The sequence below is a fragment of the Tauraco erythrolophus genome, chromosome 10 (genome assembly GCF_009769465.1).
Source record: "Tauraco erythrolophus isolate bTauEry1 chromosome 10, bTauEry1.pri, whole genome shotgun sequence".
NCBI classification, from domain to species: domain Eukaryota; kingdom Metazoa; phylum Chordata; class Aves; order Musophagiformes; family Musophagidae; genus Tauraco; species Tauraco erythrolophus.
Genome location: NC_141474.1, coordinates 19,389,555 through 19,410,619, shown reverse-complemented (window position 1 = coordinate 19,410,619; position 21,065 = coordinate 19,389,555). Strand labels below are relative to the sequence as shown.

The following is a 21,065-nucleotide window of genomic DNA, read 5'->3' as shown; positions in this document are numbered from 1 at the left end:
CATATGGAGATAGCCTGAATACCTCTAACACTCTGTTCCAATGATAGAAACATAGCCACAAATTTTTACTTATTTGTATGGGAATCACAGTGCCATAAATCTTCCATTAAGGGGTTACTAATGCTTTACAATGAAAAGGAAAGCTATAAAATAAAGAAAACAATTTATTTTCTTGGCAAACAAGCAGGAAGGTCAATTCCCTCCTTGGCGAGGTTGAAACAATCAGCCCTAGCTCATTTCCGTCAAGAAAGAGAAAAAACAGAGGGATTCCCTTTGGCAGTATCAGGAGGAAATAACAGGTTTCTCCTTCCTGACTGGAACATGAAGAGGATCTCTTCTACGCCGCCTTTGTGAAAACGCTGCTGGCTATGCTGCCATGTTTCACAGCTACAGTTCAGCCTACCACTCCAACTGCCCACAAACGGGTTTGTATCTTTGCTCCTAGAAGTCTCTTACTCCATGCTGCCTGGTCCCTAAAATTGGGAAACTCGTTTAAGTCAGCATCTCACTGTGTCTTTTTCTTCCAAGAAACTAGCAGCAAATTCTCTTTTTCCTTCAGAAAAATATTTTAACAGCAACCTAGTTGAATTAAACTCCTCAATACACCTCACAACATTTATGCTAGACTGGAATAGGACAAATAGTTTGAATGTTATTTGTCCTCTACAGCCCATTTTTATTAGCTCCTCTCCCCAGCCAAGGGGCAACAGATTATTAACATGTTTTTTTCCAATGACAATCTTTCCTTGGACTTTATGGCCTGTCTTCTTGCCTTCAAGTCTGCCTTGCACGCTACACAGTACACGGACTTCCACGAAGGCATATTCCATACTATGCATATGTTACATAGTACATACATACAGGCAAGTTTCTCTCTGCTCTGTAGTAGAGAGGGTGGGCTGAAGCAAACAGCAAGATTTTTTCTTGAAACAGCCTTTCCTAGATGCACACTTCCTCAGAGAGAACAGAGAAAATCTGCCTGTGCATATACTGGGTATGCTGCTCCCATGCTTCAAGACCAGTTATGACACAGGAAAGAGGCTACTGTGTACAGTTTTCTTTATGTATAATAACTAGGAGTTTGCCTACCTGCTTTGCAAACCTGAAGGGTCTCAAGGTCTTCTGTAAGCATCACAGGCAGACCTGAACACCACTAGATGACTAGACAGGACAAACCACTGGCTGAAGCCGACACCAATGCTTTTACTGTTATCTCATCCTCCACTGCTGTACTTACATACTCCTCCTCTGTAAGTGGTCTGGATCTAACTTGCCGCAATATAGACAGTAGAATTTTGGAGCAGAGCTTTCAAATAAATCTTTGTGCAATAGACGTCTCAGTCAGCGACTCTCTAGCTGGGACGCTCCAGAAACCTAATGCAATACCATTAATTATAAAACAGTTCATCCAAAGGAATTCAGCATGGGTTACAAAACGCTGGATTGTTACTTTAAAAAACAGGCGCCTACTGGTTCATAAAGGAATCCCTTCAACAAAAAAAAAATGAATGATTGCTCAAGATAGAAAGATGGACAAATTCTGGTGGGTTTTTTTTTTTTGGAACCATCCTAAAAATCTTCTCAAAGGTCAAGTAATTGTAGTCAGCCATCATAAACATTAGTTATGCATGATACAGATTCAGACCATACATACTTCTTATACTCAGCAGTGACTAGTTTTCTGCTTTCCATCTAGGTTGTGTAATACAGGATTTCAATGAAAACTAAGTAGATAGGAAGGAAAAGTGACTATTTTTTACAGTTAAAGCTGCGTATGCTGGCATCTGTTGCTCTGCATCGCTTTTGTCAGCAGAATGACTGATGTTCAGACAAAGAAGGAGCATGTGAAAAATGACAGTGAAATGGCTGCAGTAACAAAACTAGAAAGCCTGAAAGGACTTACAAGCAATGTAACAAAGTATCAGTAAGAAAAGCTGAAGTTTTAATAAAACTCCACACACAACAAAACTCAACACTCTGGGAAAAAACAGCATCAAGTATTAATATACAGAAAGGCTGCGTATAAGAAACAGACTACAGACCAAATTCTATTTCCCCTCGAACAGTACAAAGCTGCCAGAGCCTGACTACAGTTGTGCAGTGAAGAATGACTATTGTAAGCTAGCTCCCTGCTTTTGTAAAGCTGGCAGAGCTGCTTTTGTGCCAGCTGCTGCGAGCTAGAGTAATGAATTCTACCGTCAATCTTCTGCTGGCATAGGTTAAAGCCAGCTTGGGGTCTGTTCCAACTCATGCCAAGGCCAGCAGTTCAGCCAGGGATTTGTATCCTTAATTCCTGTCTCATGTATACCACGTACTACGCCAATGTGAAAAGCAACTGCTTCCTAAGTAAGACTAGAGACTCTCAAGTAAAACATCCCACACTTTTCAACATTTGCAGAAAATGCAGACGAGGAAATAACGCTTGAAATGTGCCAATTCTAGCACGCTTGTTTTGCTAGATGAAGTAGTATTTCTGAAATGAGGTCATAATACGATGATAAAAAGAAGTGACCCATGCACCACACTAATAGCAGTAACTTTTAAAAGCAATTCAGTTATGTATGAAGAGCAGAAAGCAAAGGCTATATGCTCTGATGGTTTTACATGAAGTTGTTCACAAAATAGTAACGCAGAAGGAAGTGCCCTAGGAAGATGATATGAAAAATTAAGGAAAACACTAACACTATGAATATTTGAGGCTATCTGTAACCTATTTAAATATAACAGTTTTCATAATCTGAAAACCCACTGACAAACAGATACCTATTAGACACTTTTAAAGACAGGAAAATAAATAACCTAATATAAATACTACATTTAAAAAGGTTTGGTTCCATTACATTTATATCACTCTTTGAATTCCAAGACGACTTTCTAAAAGTCGATTGGCATATTTGCACACACTAAAGCAAAAAACTTACTCCATCTTCCTAAATCTATTACTGCGACTACTGCGACCTACTAATGTGATCTAACCCGTAGTTATTTAAAAACAATAGACTACAAAAGAAATTCTCTTTGAGCACAGAACTCAGTCATCCAAGGAAATAACTTTCATTTCTGCCAGCTGATCTTGAGACAGGGGAAGCTCTCCAAAATTACTAACATCATCCAGCCTTCTGGAAGAAGCAACTGCATTGGATCAGTTTAAAGCAAAATAAGTGTTCACCACCATAAAGCAACGGCATCTAGTAGAGAAGAATTTCTGATACTTGTTTTAGCAGATTTTCTTCCCTGTGGTCCACAAGAATTAAGTGGCAAACATGCCAGTATTTTCATGTGCACCAGCCAGTGTCACCACAGACAGTAAGAAGCCCACTAATGCTGGAATGGTACAAAAATGCTTTTGATATATTCGGCTGAGTAACTGAAGCATGAGCTCCACCAGTAGTACTGATATAAAAAACAATGCTATGGACTGATTCTATACGCATCCCTGTATGGTGTGGCAGTTTTACAACAGGAAAGCTACAGGATGCAGTCTGGTATTGCTCTGTACTCCTTCTCCTTGAAGGATATGGTCCATTGAAAGCAGTGGGCTTTGCAAAGCTTTTAAGGCCAACCAGACTATCTTAGCCAAACACCTAAATATTCTGTCAGTATCTACTGGTATCTTCAAATTCCCCAAAAGTCTCTACGACTTTTTCTGAAACAATGTTCGCATGTCATTCTGAATACATTAACAGGCAAGAAGAAAATTACCTTATAAAAGGACCTAACATTGATGTTTAAGAAAGTATTAATTCCATTAAACTAAATGCATGTGATTAAAGACAGGCAACTATCTAAACTAGATTCAGCGAGATGTTACTGAACCCAGTAAAAGAGATATCCCATTTGCGTACTTCAACTTCGTTACTATTTATGTAATTAATTGTCTCATAGATTAAAATATCTACTGTAAACCAAGTCTGTTGCAGTTATTTCTCTTCTAGAAATAGGATCCTCATATTATAAAGATGAGTAAATAACTTTCTCATTAAATATTTGTAGTTACAAAAAAACCAAGAATTCTGACCATTAACTTACTTATAACAAATATCAAAGGTCTGTTGGATTTAGGAACTTTTTTGTTTGTGGTGGGTTTTTTTTGTTGTTGTTGTTTTTTGTTACACAAAGCCTAATAAGGCAATTCTCAGGAAAATAAGGTGTATTTCCCAAACCAGATTGTATAATTGGCAGTTGCATCTTTCCTTTCCTTAGTGGAAAAAGCAATACTCTTACCATATGAAGTCACTTTGAAGGCATCCCAATAAAGGGCTGAAGACAGTCAGGACACTAATTATCCTGAAGAAAGAAAAGACTACTTTATAAAAGAATGCGGACTGTAAAAATCATCCAGAGGCCGCAGTTAACCTTTCTTGGAATAGTCACAGCCGAGGAGAGAATAGACACCAACCACCAACTAAATATTGCATAACAGGTGATAGAAGCAAGTACCATCAAATGGAAAACTATTATAACCAATTCAAACGCACATTTTTCCAAACCAAGCTTTTAGAGGAAGAAGAGAGTTGTGTAACGCTCGTTTTTTCAAACTCGCCTTCATAAGAATCCTTACAAAGTAAGTGCAGTTAATGAGAAGACTATTGAGTGTTGGAACAGTTACAGCATTACAGAGCTTATTAGGTGACAAGTAGGGAGGAGAGATTACGCTTAGGTTGCTCCACATAATTGCGGAGTGCTTTCCAATTCATACTGGAAAGCAATTCTTACAAGCTGGTTTTACAGAACACAGAAATAAGAGCTTATCACAAAGTTCTCCAAGAACTGTCACCACTGATGATAAAAGGCACCTAGCAAGAGGAAAGCAAGCACCATGTTGTTTTGGCAGCTATCCATGATATCTGCACACCAGTGGATTTATCCAGTTGCTTTCTGAAGTTCTGCAGAACTCCTGTGAGGAAGCAGAATCTGTACTACATGGCTAATTTACATTTCTGGAGAAACAAAAAAGAAAAACCAAAAAATTTAAAGCATTCTGCAAAGGACCTTCAAACTAAAAGGCCATTTGCTGTGAAACAGAAAACAGGCAAAACTAAACCACAAACTCCAGTTTCATAAACAATTGCAGGAAATACTAAAATCCTTCTGTGACATACTTATCTTAAAACTGAAGGACTAACATTTTATAACCCATAATAATCCTGCTTCGATGTTCTCTGAAACACCATTGCACTTCCTCAGCAATATGTAATTGTAACTATGAAAAGTATTTTTTTCAAAAGGTTCTGCTAAGCCCTAAAAACAACATCTGAGATTCAACAACGTATATTTACGGTCTTTCTGTTATCTGTGCTTGTAGAGAAGAATTTTTCTGGTGGGCGCAGGGGAAGTTTTGGATAACACAACATTAATGGAGACTTACATGTATTAGTAGACTACACCAATCCTGCTCCTGCAGTCTGCCCAGAGTGACGGAAGAGGATTTTTGCCATACAGGACTATAGTACCTAAAATCATCCAGAATGAGGTTAGCACAAGATGAGGAATTACTCAGAGCTGACAATGGCACTCAAGACTACACAAACCAGCAGTTAACAGCTCCCACTGTCCAAGAAATGTGGACAAAAGAAACATGAGAGCTCTGTCCGTGCAAAGCTTTTGTTCCACACTGAACACCGCTATCAACAAGCCCTTCCCGTCTAAATTGCAAGTACGTCCACTGCAATTCCAGGTATAATTTATAGAATGAGAGCCATAAATCTCAAATTAATTTAACTGGGGAAGCCAAAGGAGAATAAATAAAATAGATTCTTTTCTTACTTAACTGTATTGCAACTACAGTAAAATTTAAATTCCCTTACAGAGCCTTTATCGACAACAACATGTGGGCATAACGGCGCTGAGTGCACCCCACTGGCAGAGACAGCCCTTGTGTCGACAGAAGATTGCTTTCTGCTGACATAGCGTCTCATCATTTCAAATAAAACTTTGTTCTTTCCTTTCAGAAGAGGAATTTTCTTTCAGTATGTTGCTTCCCTCGACCTGTGTGCACGGGTCACAGCTGGGCCGGCTCCACCAACTTGTATGAACAATTCACATTATTTCCAAGTGAGGAACGGCAATTCTCAAGTCAAAACACTTTTATATTTTAACTTTCTACAGTTCTTTTTAACTTCAAACTTTACATTCACTAAGCAGGATAAATACCAATTACTGTGACTTTGGTATCAACCAACACAAGCTGATTCTGGGAGATCAGATGTGGCTCAAACTTAAAGGTATTTAAGTTAATTTAATTTAACTTCATGAAGAAGAATTATCTCTCAACAAATCTGTGAGCTAAGGAAGTGTTATACAGATTTCAGACGAGAAAAATGATTAAGTAACAAAAGAAACTGATCATCATAAGTGATAGATGACTTTGACACTAAATTGGTTTCTTTCCCAAGCCTTCTACACAACTTACATACTCTACTTCAAAAGATTAAAAGGTGAACTTTGCCTGCTATTACAACAGCAATTTTTCCTTCTTTTCTAAAAAAGGAAATATGAAAAACCAAGCACTAAAATACCAGGGAAAAACCCACTTGTGTATAAACTATTTTTAAAATACAAATGACTATTCAAGATCATTGCTTAACACTGCCTTTCCAATCACCTACTGCAAGAAGATGTACAGCAGTAACATGCTGAATGCATTTTCAGTATGAATGCATTTTTCCTGCACTAACTTAATTACTTGAGAAGGGGACAGAGGCTGGTCATGCTCTGGGAACCTGTCCTAAATACCATTATTAACAGATGAGCAGAAGAGTCTGCTAAAAATATTTTTTAAATGGGAAATTGTTTCTGATCTCATTTCCCGGAGCTGAGCTCTAGAAGGACTTCTTTACTTGTGTGCAACAGCACATACAACTTGTACGGCTAAAGTGCCTGTGCTGAATAGCCCTTCATGGAGCACTGGGAAATACACTGGAAAGACAGACAGAGAACTGAGAAAACATCATCTGCCCAGGTGCTTCTGGAATGAACTTTCTAGGGTAGTTCACAATACTAGCATTTCTAAATTTTCCCCCTAAACACTCAGAATTTGACTATTCTTGAACTAAATGGAAATCAGTCCAGTTATTTGTGTTTCAGAAATCTGTGTAAATGTCTGTTTAACCCCTCCTGCTAGAGCCAGAGAGCACCAGTAGGTTTTAATTACCTGGACCAGCTTCACCTGGGACTTCCACCCACACTCCCTGCCCAGGAGTCCAGGAATAGACTAGACTAGACAATTTCAGTTGGAAGGGACCTACAACAATCCTCCAGTCCAATTGCCTGACCAATTCAGGGCTGACCAAGTTAAAGCATGTTATTAAGAGCATTGTCCAAACGTCTCAAACACTGACAGGCTTGGGGCATTGACCACCTCTCTAGGAAGCCTGTGCCAGTGTTTGACCATTCTCTTGGTAAAGAAATGCCTCCTAATGTCCAGTCTAAACCTTCCCTGGCACGGCTTTGAACCACTCCTACGTGTCCTATCAGTGGATACCAGGGAGAAGAGCTCAGCACCCGCCTCTCCACTTCTCCTCCTCAGGAAGCTGTAGAGAGTAAGGTCACCTCTCAGCCTTCTTTTCTCCAAACTAGACAAACCCAAAGTCTTCAGCTGCTTCTCACAAGACACTCCTTCCAGCTCTTTCACCAGCTTTGTTGCCCTCCTCTGGATGTATTCAAGGACCTTCATATCCTTCTGAAATGGTGAGGCCCAGAACTGCACACAGTGCTGAAGGTGAGGCTGTACCAATGATGAATACAGCTGCATATTCATCAGTCTTGACCCGCTGGTTGTGCTGTGTTGGATGCGCATCAGGATGCACTACACCCTTATGGCTACTAGAGCACACTGCTGGGTCGTACTGAGCCTGCTGTCAACCAGCACCCCCACATCTGCAGGGCTGCTCTCCAGCCACTCCTCTCCCAGTTCATACTTGTGTCTGGCATCCCAGGCGCAGAATCCAGCATTCGGACTTGTTAAATTTCATCCCATTAATCTTTGCCCAAGGCTCCGATCTATCTAGATCCCTCTGCAAGGCCTCTTGTCCCTCAAGAGAGTCAACAGCACTTCCCAGTTTGGTATCATCAGCAAACTTACTAATGGTACACTCAACTCTTGCATTCAGATCGTTGACAAATATATTGAACAGGACTGGCTCTAAAATTCAGCCCTGAGGAACACTGCTGGTGACTGGTTGCCAGCCAGATGTAGCCCCCTTAACTACAACCCTGTGAGCTCTGCTGTTCAGCCAGTTCTTCAGCCTCTGCACCATGAAGCCACTCATCCCACAGTTGGACAGCTTGTCCAAAAGGATGCTGTGAGGGATGGTATCAAAAGTCTTACTAAAATGCAGAAAAACTACATCCACCACCTTGCCTTCATCCACAAGATGGGTGACCTTATTGTAGAAGGTCATGTATCAAATTAGTAAAAAGGACTCTCCCTTTGTGAACCCATGTTGACTGCCTGATGATTGTATTATTCTTTAAATGTCTTTCAATAGTAGTCAGTATAATCTTCTCAAAATTTTTTCCAGAAACTGAGGTTAGACGAACAAATCTGTAGTTCCCTGGGCCTTCCCTCACACCCTTCTTGTAAATTTGAATGACACTGGCGAGCTTCCACACAGCAGGGACCTCCCCAGACTCCCAAGTCCTTTGGCAGATGATCGAGAGGAGTTCTGCCATAACATCTGCTAGCTCCTTCAGTACTCTGGGATGAATCCCATTGGGCCCTATGGACTTGTGAATATTTAGCTGATACATACAGCTGGTCCCTTACAATTTCAGTGTCCACAAATGGAAAGCCACAGTTTCCACACTCGTAGTCCTCCAACTTGTGGGATCGGGCAGCCCAAGGTCTATCAATATCACTAAAGACTAAGGAAAAAAACTGCACTGAATGCTTCCGCTTCTTCTTCATCCCTATTAGTCAGATGACGATCTTCAACAAGTATTGGTCCAATGTTTTCTTTAGACCTCCTCTTGCTATTAACGTACTTAAAACAGCCCTTCTTGTTATCCGAAACAACACTGGCTAGTTTCAACTCTAATTGAGCTTTTGTGTCTTCTCCCTGCATATACGAACCAAGGCCCTGTAATCTTCAATTTCTCTTAAAACCAACACGTTTCTAGCTGACAACTCTGACAGCAAATGTTACAACCGTAAATCAAATAATAATTGCAAAGAGAGGGAAAAAAAACCTCAATCAAAACCATGGAGAGTTTGGGCTTGAATTTCAAAGTATGTTACAGATTTTTGAATAGTACTGGGAAAAAATACAGCACAAACAGGAAGCTCAGTTACAACTAAAATTCTTGTAATATAACTTTTTTCCTTCCCTTAGAAATAACACACCATGCTTTAGGGAAGCATATTATTTACATTTGTTACATCTGAAGAAAAGAATGTATTTTAAGAACCCTAACTAGGAATCACTGGTGAACCACAATAAGCTGTGATATTAAGATGATACATACCCTTTTCAGTAACAATGACAACAGGGTGGAGTGTTCAAAATGGTATTTATATCAACAAAAATTATTAAAGTTTAATTCTGAAGTTCAAGATTTTTGTCTGTTCTGGAAACAAAGAAAACTATTCTGCACAAGTCTGAATTCTGAAGACCTAAAAGCCCACACCCAGAAATATGGTTAGCATGAAGAGTGATGAGCTAGTAACTTTGAGAAAAATGTGTTATTTCAAATGCAGTGACTGCATGCTGATAAGCACGTAACTTTTGCTGCTGTGATTTAAAAAGACAACTCTCCTCAACTATCACTTCAACTCTCCTGGGGATGTTACCATATCCACAGAGGAACTTGCAGAAGGGAATGGATGTCTACATTTCTGGAGGTCAATTCAGCATTTCAACACAAACTTTTCTTTGCTGCAGATACTGTTACATGTGCATGAACTGCTGCTGAAACAGCTCAGGTACAGGCACATCACTATTCCACTAATGCAGCTGTGAGTGCCCTGGCTTCTTAAGTCATCCGAATATGAGTCAGCTGAATTTACTACTCAGTAATTACACAGGAATTTCACTGTTGATATATTAAAAGACAAAGAAGTCACATTTCTGCTGAATTGTTTTTAAGATGGCTTGTAATTACTCACTGAAGTTTTAATCCATAAGATTATGTAACCTCCATTTGTAACATTAAAGACTAAGAAATGTATTATTTCTTTTTGCTATTTTTAATTAATAAGCACACAAACTGAAGAACCACTTTACCTGACAGAGTTTTGTTTCCTGTTTTCTATTTTCATTAAAATCCGTACATCTGACTGAGGAGACACTGTATAGATTTTTAATCTGAAAAAAAACCACAAAAATGCAATGGAGACAAAGAAACAATGTACAATGACTTTTCTTCCTATCATCCGTAAGAGACGGTTATCTTTCACATGTCAACAGCCAAAAGTATGTATTTCTTCATAAAGACAGTATTTTGTCACATACTAAGCATTTTCTATAAATGAGGGCTATAATTACTAGTATGTTTTTCTAATTACTCTAAAGTAAAAGGTTCACTGTCACCCCCACTGAGGTTAATTATGGTTACATTTTTTAGAATTACAGTTGCTTTATTTGATCTTTACGCCACGAGTCAATTTCTTAATCTTTTCCTGGTTTAAATTAGGTGGCTATACTCCAAGGTTAGTTGGCTGGTGAACGCTAGGATGGTTTTCATTGCAGGAATTGAAGATGTACTGCTGACTGGGAAACCAGCTCTGCATGCTGAAAGTGTGGCTAGTTTAAGCCATTTATTCAGAACTGTTCCCTTCTTTTTTTAGGGCATTAGATGAACTAGGCAGAAAAGTTATTCAGTACACACCTTTGACAAACTACAGGATCTGACTCCACTGGATCAATGTACGGCTTAAGGATATCAGTGAGTGTTTTATCATCGGGCACCCTTTCAACAAAGATAAAAATCAAATACGTAAGACATGGTTCATCACGTACACAAAAATCTATTATCTAAGTCATTTGGAGGAAGCTGTATATTTGCACGCTACAGCGGCAGCACAACTGAGTAGTTTATGGGAGGATCATAAATGCGTATCAATACAGGATAGATAATTGGCAGCTTTATCTCGATTTCAACACTGGGACTTCACTGGCATCTACAAGGAGTAAACAGATGCCTATCTCTAGTTTCTAACCCTGCAGCAGAAACATGCTGTTCCTGCAGCCTAGAAGCAGACGAGGGCATACTTCTCGTCCTCCTTCAGGCTAGGAAAAAAGGAGAAAGATTTGTCAACAAAAGCTTGGGTTTTGGCCTTTTCAAAATGTGCTTGTGGGCTTCTCTACAAAGCAAACAATGCAACCATTTCTTCCTATATGAAGGTCAGCTCCAGTGTGCAGGTGAGGAGGGATGGCAAATCTTGCTGAACATCTGCTCCACGAGAACAGAATACGTTAGGTGTACAGAGTATCACTGTCACAAATACTAAAGTTGCTCTGTTTACAGTTTACACAGAGAAAACAACTAGCAATCAAACATTTTGTCTGATTTGAAAAGCCTGCTAGCTTTCAAAGAGGAAAGGACTTCACAACTTTTAAGAGGTTTTTTTTTTTTCAGTTGAAATGCCCTTTAAATTAAGACTAAAAATAATATTTGAGTTTACCTTGTATAATAGAAATAGATAAAAACTGATAAAATATTCTGCAGTACAATTTCAGTAGACTAATTTAAACTTTATAAAAGCTCTATACCCTTTTAAAGTATATTCAGCATGACAGTGAGGAAATATGAGCTTCAAATGCCAGTAGAACTTTTTCTCCCTGAAAAGAAAAAGAAATGCATATTCTTAATGTTAGCTGGTAACTACTACTTGTTTTTTCCATGATAAAGCTCAGTAGTCTACGGCATAGGCACAGAAGAAAACATGCAGTCGGGCATGCACAGAAGCCGAGATGTACTTTGAAAGATGCAATGTTCCCAGATCCTGATGAATTTCAAGTCCTCATAGGATGAAAACCGATTCCTTACAAATACAGGTAAGATATCACCAATTAACTGATCAATAGAATTTCACATTTTAAAAGGGAGTATCTCTCAGCTGACTTTCTATACGTATAGCTGTCCTTTAATCTCAGAAAAGGAAACTGCTTTTGGCATATCACCCAGGACAGATTGCCAAACCTGTGCAACAATGATAGTCAGAGATCCTGTCTGAAGCCAGCTTCTACACAAAAAAGGGGACTTGACTTTTCACAGCAGTGGTGGCCTCAATAGAAAACATGTCATGAGCAGGGAGGGAAGCTGCATTTTGGCAGAATATGGTTAACAGAAGTTAGAATAAACATTTTACAGAAAGATCAGGAAGCTCTTGGTAGAGACCAATATCGATGTCACATTCCTTTCTCCAGTTTGTTAGCTTCAAGATCCATCTCCCCTTTCCAGCTAGCATAATAAATATCTGAGAATAGAAGCTACTGCAGCACAGTTCCAGTGCAGTATCATCTTAAGAAAGGCAGTATTACCTAGAAGATACTTCACTAGATTAGGAAATCTTTTTGCCTTTTTACTCATCTACAGAAATGCTGCTGGAGTCAATACTGATTTAAGACAAGGCATTTTTCCTCTTATTGCTCCAAATTCTCCCATTCGGTGTGACGAGTGTAACGGTATTTTTCTAAAAGAATCTCCTAAGAAAAACCACAGTCTAAAAGGTAGGTGCACGGCCCTTTGCTCTGGTTCAGAATTTTACACTCATGAAAAACAGCAAAGACTTGTAAGAGGAAGGCAACTACTACCATTTAGAAAACAGAAGCCAGACATATATGTGAAGCGTAGAAACGGCTAATGGTACTTCCTCTCCCCTTTTTTTTTTAAACACTACTTAATACCTATGAATCATTATATCCAGGAAAATCACCATCAGATATGAAAAAGATTCTGGTACTACAATTAGAAGCAAACACAGTGTTGTTCTAACTTGTTGTTTAATTTGTTTATCAGGCAGGTGAAACATTACCCAGCAGGTTCTAGCTGGCTGCAGAGACAGATGTACGTGTACCCAGTAGCAAAACAGTAAAGTTAGCTGCTAAGTTCAATTAACTATGATACCAATTTTTAAACAGAAGCACTTTTTATAAAGTGCTCTTATCAAATAAATAATCATTCCCTTACCTATTTATTCCTAGGAGAAAACTGAGCTTTACAGCTGAAATATACTTCCAGTAGTATAAGTAAAATCAGAAGCATTACGTGTTTACCAAAAAAAGAGCAAGCAAGAATCCTAGCTCCAAAGAGCTAATGATTAGAATAAAAAGAACTAATGAAGGTCAAGGTCCCCAAAGCAGCATGTGACTCAGCAGAGCTGTGCAGTATGGCTTGTGATTCTTCCCTTCTATCTCTTATGTTTGTTAAAGCTGAGAATGAGAGAATCTTCCTTAAATGAGAAGGTGATGTTAGAGCACATTCAGTCTGAAAGAGGTAAAAAGATTGTATGACCAGAGCAGATAGCACAGAAAACATTATTAATTACATAGCATATATAAATAGAAGCTGACATAGGATCTTGCCCCATGAATTTTATGCTGTTTTGCCTATTGGTATGATACTGTCTTAAATTCTCAACCAGAAAAGCTTTTGAAATAACTCAAAATCAGTGAGTGGAATTTTGGAAGCTTTTTGCAAGACGAGTGAAATAAGCTTTTGCAATTCTTCATCTTGATTGCTGAAGGAAGCATCAACACTACCATATGTGTAGAACGAACTAGAATATCAACAGGGTTATGGAACTAGTTCAATTGACTTGCGATTAACAAGCTTGTGATTCCTCTCTTGGACACACAGTCGTATCTGGCATTTAGCATGGTGTGATATTCATTCAAAGCACTTTCACAAGGAGACTTCAGTAAAAATTCTTAATCTCCAGAGAGAAATAGGGTCACCATCATTAGCTGCAGGAAACACTAATGATGGCCATATTTATTGAAATACTTGTAAGAGCTGTATTGGATGAGGTTTTTGTTATATGTTATCAACTAAAATGAGGCTTTCTAGCATTTTTTTTGTTAAACTTATCATCTTCCACAATTTTTTCAAACTAGCCATGTTTATCTACTCTAAGTGACCAACCCTTATTGTGACATGGACTTTCTTTCTGTCAAGTTTTTAAATCAAGACAGCCAAAGCAATGGGAGTACTGCAGATCTTCCTCTCCCAAGTGGAAACACACAAACTCTGACACAGATCAGAGAAACATGCATGCGGTCTAGAGAGCTGTCTCCAAATCAGGCCTTTGAAGAAGACATGTTTCAGAAGTACTCTAGCTATCTGCTACCTGTTGTTAGGAATACTCTTTATGTGTCTGCAGAAACGGTCATCACACAGCACATTCTGATTTCATATGCAAGACCAGTTCCCTGTGGGCTCACTGAGACAGACTCATCTCATCACTGCAGCTGTATAATCAGCTTAAGAGGGTTCTTTTCAGACTTTCGCCTGACCTCCCCCTTCCAGGCATAATTTAGTCTATGGAATAGTGCACAGAAAGAGCTAGGAATCAGAGAGTCTGAACACTGAAGTTAAAAAGATAATTCCTTTTCAAAAAAGTTTCACTTTGGAAAAACAGAAATTATTTTTTTTCCCCAGCATGCAAAGACCAAAACTGCAGTTAAGTACTTCATCTCTCTTCAAAGTACTCTAGTCTGAAAGTAAGTGGCAAGCAGGAACAGGTAAAATATATTAAGAACTAGGTAGGAGGAGGCAGGAAAAAAGCAGCTTAGAACTGGAAGAGCCTCAGACTCTTCACTATACAATGAAGTCCTGAAAAACAACCTGATGGATGCCTGTTACTAATGTGAAGCATCCCTCAACATCGCTGATCTCTGCCCAGTCAGAGAACTTGATGTCAACTGTAGATGCTATCAAAGCTGCTTCACAACAAGTTCTGATTAAAATTGGATATCCTGGCTCCAGATCTCAGTGACTTCATTTTCCATTATGGCTCACTGGGGTAGTATTTCCTTCAAACACAACTGACATGTACTATGTTCAATTTCTAAATGAAAATGCTTAATTGAGTAAGTCATCTGCAGTTGAGTAACAGCTCACTGCATGAAGTGTTCCATGCCGCTCAGCTTCCACAGAACGCCATTCCACCGTTTTCTTGAATACCAAGGCACTGACTATAAAACTACCAAATGGCAGAGATCTGGAAGAGGCACAAGCACATCCTTGATGTCAGTAAAAGCAGCATCATAGCCCATCCCTGCACTGCTTGGCTTCACATCCTATTTTGGCTACTTCAGAAGCATGGAAACTGATCAGAGGGAAAAGAAGAGCCAAGCACCTCTTCCCCTGCGTGAGATGTAGCTGCAAATTATGTTCAGAACCACACAGGCTGTTTCGCAATTACTGTTCTTCTAAAGCAAAGTAACTGTCTCTCTCTCATTTCTCCTAAAATTCCCCCCAAAAAATTTTCTATAATCAACTGTAGGTTTCACAGAACTACATGAAAATGATTTTGGAATTAAAGGACAGATCTACAAAGGACTCGGGGACTTGGACATACCAGTTAAGTGTCTTGGCAGATTCTTCAAAGGGTCCAATGATTATGTGTTTCTTAAAACATTTATGAAATATCTCATAAAGCTTAACTTTCTTACCTAAGTTTCCTCTGAACAGTCAGTTTTGCCTATATTGCAGCAGATGTCTGAGTGTATATATATACATATATGTAAAATAAAACATATATTGACAAAAAATTCCAAATTCATCACATCTTAAGGTACCAATCGCAGTTCTGGCTCTGCAGAAGTACTTCACTGTCAGCCTGTTAAAGATAGTGATTCACTGACGATTTTGTTTCTAGTTAGCAACTAATATTCTTAAAATATTTTAAAAATAGTACACAGGACATCTTACATCAAAGCGCAAATACTGTAGTATTTCCCATGTTATTTTGAATTGATAAAAGAGATTAAAAGGATATAAAGAAGTTTAATGAAGGACCAGTTATCCTTGAATTTGACAATACCCAGTACTCTCACCTAATGCACTGAAGTTTAATTGAAATACTGGGCATTCAGTATCTACACCTGTGGATAATAACGCCTTCTCAACTTTCTTAAGCAATGGAGATTCTGCCCATGTAAGTGCCTAGATCCTCTTGTGGGTTAAAAAAAAATTAGTAACTTAAAATAACACAACGTGCAGAAGTGTGATTTCATCCTCCCACCTCCCCAACTCTCTGTTCCTAGTGCCAAACTGACTTTGTGGCACTTCTAACAACAGCACACAAAAGAGGATGTCTCCATTTTGTTGAAACTTCATCAAGCTAATTCCTGGATTTGATGTATAAACAGTAAAATGGAAATATTTCTACTGAAAGTTCAAATGTTTCCTAGTTACAGTAAACAGCAAGACAATCCATGAAGAAACTGATGTGCACTTCCTTTGTAACACATATGGTCTTCTATCAAGGGGCCTCCCAGCAGCAGGAGATGTTATTAGCCATATGTGTTGCAATAATCAAACACGCCAGGCTTGAACTGAGAGTCCAGTGTGAATCAAAGGGACACTGTCAAGGCTGAGTAACCCAAACTATAATGGTCTTTAAAGAACAAAACTACTGTCCTCTTTAACTTCTGCAAATAAACAAAACACCATCAGATTCACTATGAGAATAAAACATTTCAGTTGCAAAAAACAGGAAAAAAAAAAATCATTGCAGGTACAGAACTCAGTCAGTATTCATATTCACATGGGGATGTTCTGAAAAGTTACTGATTTACTGAAACATGTGAACATCCTGCTCACCGGTCACTACAGAATAGCGTTCCTTTGCCTGGGAACTGACTTTGGTGGGTCCTAGAAAGCAAGCAAAACTATGTACCAAGTAACAACTAAATTCAAGTTCAACAACTCCAATGGTATAATTATTAGCCCAAAACCCAGCTCAGGTTAACTCCTTGGTAAATTCTCAAGATCAGCAATACTTCAAACAATTTTAATTATCCCCACCTAGCTAAGGATCAGAGTTGACATCTTAGGGCTTTCAGGTGTACCTCAAAGTAGCTTCTGTAACACTAATAATCTATTAATTGGTGCTAATCCCAAATCTCCACTCTCTTTGTTCTCAGAATTAAATCAAAGGAGAGAGATAAAAATAAATTCCTTCCACCAGGGAAGAAGACTTGTAGCCCTCTGGCGTCTCCTGGCAGGAAGGAGAGGTGAGAAGAATTTTGCCTGGGAACGGGGTGGAGATGCCTATGAGAGTGTGAGCAGCAGGGAGGGCTGGAGCAGGGCAGCACAGACAGCAGAGCTAAGGGAGCTGCACTGCCCCGTTTCAGCTGCTCACGGCTGCCGTCATCTCCCACCAGAGAGCCAGGAGCCCAGCAGTTGCAAGTTCCCTGCCCTCTTCCCGTTTGCCCTGCTGGCTGGAGCTCCCCAGTTGCTGCCCTAGCCCTCATCCCACCCTGGTCACATTCTCCACCTCTTTCCCAAAGGCCCTCTCTCCCAGCAGGCCACCCCAACTCCACAGCAGCATGTATCCAGAAAGGAAACTATCACTTCTATTGGAAAATAAGGGCACCACGGGAAAGATAGGGTGAACTAGCCCATTGAAAATACTTTCCAAATAAGGCGTCCCAAACCATCTCTAAGTCAGATATCTCACGAGTTCACAAACCGGACTCAGACTGTACTTTCTAATGACCCTCCATTATCTAGATAGTCAATATTACAAGTTAGTCTAATCCATGTGTTGCCCAGCATTGGCATGTATGCTTTCACAACATGGAATTTAACAAACAAACTAATGGAAACCAGGAAATTAAAGAGTCTGGTTAACAGATCCAAATAACCACTGATCTGTCCTCCAGAGCTGGCAGGGGCAGGGGATGACACAAGAACACATCTTGTACTTGCTAGTTTTGGACTATTCTGATTCCTGCCTTGTACAGCCTAACAGCTGGGGTCACACGGAGAGCGTGAAGAGGACATCAGAGAAGACTCTTCTCAGCTTTCCACACACATATGTAGAGCAGCTTCCAACCTCCACCCTCTGGAGCAATCTCTCTACAAATCTCAACTCTGACAAGCAGCATGAGAAGGGGCTCACATCTGCAGAGGAGCAGACACATCAGACTGACCACTGTCAGGTGTTAAGCTTATATAAAGCAACTATTTGCACAGCTTTACCCCAGTTCAATTTAATATTCAACAAAACGCCATGAGTGTCGTGAAGTCACATGGGGTAGGTGTTAAATGGCTGATATTCACTGGTTCGATCAAACCTGAGGTTTGATTCCTCAGGAACACATGTAAGGAGAGTATGCAAAACATGTCAATTAAAAAACAAAAAAACCCCACAAAGGTTAATTTTTAATCTGCATCACTAAATTCAAACAGCCCACTGCTGTGTGAATAACAGTAGCAGAGAGGAAACATATCCTTTGTGCAGTACTCACTCAGCATATTCCATACCCTTGGACAGTGTTTACAGGAAAGAGATGGTTACTTCCCATCCTCTTAAGAACAGAGAACATTATTGTGTTCTTTCTGATGGGATGTGAAAGTCCCAGAAAGGCTACCATCCTAAAGCAACAACAACAAAAAACACTCTGGGACCTTATGATTGACGAAATCAGTAAGGCATTCTCCCAGACAGCCTGTGAAATGCTTCCATGCCTATTGGCCAATAAGTCACCCTCCTTGCCCATCCTCTTAGTTTTTAAGTCTGCTTCTGTTAAACAACATAAAGCATGACATGTGTGAAAGCATCATCTGCTCAAAGCTTAATTTGTTCCGAATGCAAGCTACACTTCAGTATGTACCCGAAAAGGCTTTCTAGAAAAAGAACTGAAAAACATGGTCAGCACAGAATTGTACCACGTCCAGGATCTTCCCAATACTGTCAAACCTCCCTGTAACTGTGCCTTTTTTGTTCTTCTGTGCTTTTCTTACCTACTGCTCCCACCATCCCTGCGCTTTCTGCCTCTTAAAAGACCACTCCCTACCCTGTACTCCTGAGGGTGTTTACATTGTTTTACCCGTAACACTGAGGAAATTCCCCAGGGAAGTTAAACTCAGCTCGAAGCCTGAGATGCTTCAACAGCAGGAAAGAGCAGCACAAGAGAGCTGTAAGAGTTAGAGCACGTGGCCAAGGAAAAGAACCAGTGCAGAGGCAGACAGTCCCTGCTCATGTGGCAAACACCTGGAAGGTTTGGGCTATTCCCTGGTCTTTTCCGACGGGAGAGCCTCAGTGATGTACAGATTTGGGGCAGAGGGTGGAGAGAATGCCCCAGATTGCCTTTCTTTCCCTTGATCTACCCTGGATTTTCCCCAGCAGAACTGGTACGACACGTACCTTTAAAAGGTTACGCTTCTACAACCCTTCCACGCCTCGTTCCGCTAAGAACGGGCACCGGCAGCGCCAAACGCCGCGCTCCGGCCCCAGCGCGGAGCGGGGAGCGCGGCGCGCGCCTCTCCCCTTGTCCGAGGGAGACCCCTGGCGGCCAGGCGGGCCCCGCCGCGCGCCCCCGAGAGGAGGGAACACGGACCATTCCCATCTGTCTGCCTGGACCCGTCTCTCAGCTGTGCCGTTTCAAGCATCCGCGTCCGCCAGCGCAGCACGCAGCAGAGGTAACTCCACTGGAAGGACCTCTTCAGGCTTAAAGTCAGCCTTTTCCAGAGAGAGGGATTTTTGCAGTGATTCTACATCAATCCTCTATCACAAACCTTTAAAGAAGTGTCCGCTTTTTCCAGCAACAAAACCCGTGTTTTTTGGAAGATGAAATACACAACAGCACTGATTCTTCCTCCTGTTACTAAATGTTGGTATTTTTCAAAACAAAGCATGAATTACACAAGCTGTTAAACTGAGCTCAAAAAGCCTAAAAAAATGAAAACCTGCAGCACGAAATACTGAATCTAGATAGCTTTTGGAAAGAAATCGTGCATCTAACAGATTTTAAAAGCGAGCGTATCAGTAACAATTCAGATGCTCGTCATCATGTGTTCAGTGAATACAAAATATCGCTGGTTCTAACTAGCTGAAGACTCACATGCAGTTGAAGGTGGTTGAATTTTCTCTTCTTTTTGTAAATCCAACAGGAAGCGTCCTCAGGTCAATATCACATCTTCGAGCTTTGTTTCTCAAGGAATATAACTAGCAAAAAATAAAAACCATTTTTTTTAAAAAAATCTGAATAATATATTCAAAACCTTAAACACCAGAAGAGTAATGCTGATTGGTATTATGGGAAAACTCTAGAAAAGGCCACATTTGACAAAGTACTTTCTTTGACTTTTTCAAAAAAACATCATGAATGAAGAAGTTGATAAAGTAAGCCTAGAAACTATCTGAAACATTTTCTGGTGAAGTTTTTCCATGGTTAAAAACCAACATAGTAAAAGTTTTTTAACATATTGTGAAAGCCACAGCCAGCCCTTGTGGGTGTAATACCACCCACGGAGCTGGTTTTTGGGCTACAACCCCACCAGCAGAAGGGACGCAGGAGCACCATCTCAGCCACTCCAACGCACTCCGATGTGAAGGTAGCACTAAGGTTATCATCCCGTACACATGCCTAGGACCACACTCTAAAAACTGCTGCCTATGTAGCATCTCACTGTTTTCAGTGCATGTTTTCAGGACATCCTGGTGATAGGCACACACACAGAGTACAACTTCAGCCCGAGAGAAAGCTGGACTCCTCTGAATTTACTTTGTTATCAACATCAGTTTTCTCCAACTGAGTTTAGTGCTATATTTAAAGATATCTTCACAAGACTGAAAAACAATGTGGCCCGGATGCCTTTCTGTGGCATATCAATGAGTCCAAGTATTTTGGAGCAGATTTGAGATTTCTGTTTGTCCAAGGGTTTTTGTGTTTGTTCCCCCCCCTCCCTTCTTCATCTCGGTCTTCGCACTTTATTGTCATAGGACTTTCAGGAAACGTTATACATTTCTGTGATGTCATTAATGCTTTACTGGAATTGGAGGAGTTTCAACAAATTGCCCTCTCACCCTTAGAAGGCTGGCTTTTACTTCATTGTTACTAAGATTTATTCTTCGCAGAACTCTAGTTGCTTCATTTGATATATGGGGA

General features: G+C 40.0%; 1 protein-coding gene across 4 annotated transcripts in view; it reads right to left on the bottom strand.

Moving 5' to 3' along the window:
* The window catches only part of ZNHIT6 (zinc finger HIT-type containing 6), a 35,027-nt gene that overhangs the window by 11,531 nt on the left and 2,431 nt on the right, over positions 1-21,065 (bottom strand). For 2 of the 4 annotated variants that reach the window (XM_086617314.1, XM_086617316.1), the window contains exons 5-8: positions 20,019-20,122; positions 11,712-11,780; positions 10,828-10,908; positions 10,224-10,304 (exon numbers count right to left, since the gene is read on the bottom strand). In XM_086617314.1, coding sequence (XP_086473440.1) covers positions 10,224-10,304; positions 10,828-10,908; positions 11,712-11,780; positions 20,019-20,122 — 335 coding nt within the window. Of the gene's footprint in view, positions 1-5,368; positions 5,454-10,223; positions 10,305-10,827; positions 10,909-11,711; positions 11,781-20,018; positions 20,123-21,065 lie in introns of all 4 variants that reach the window. The other 2 variants (XM_086617318.1, XM_086617317.1) reach the window with 2 other exon arrangements.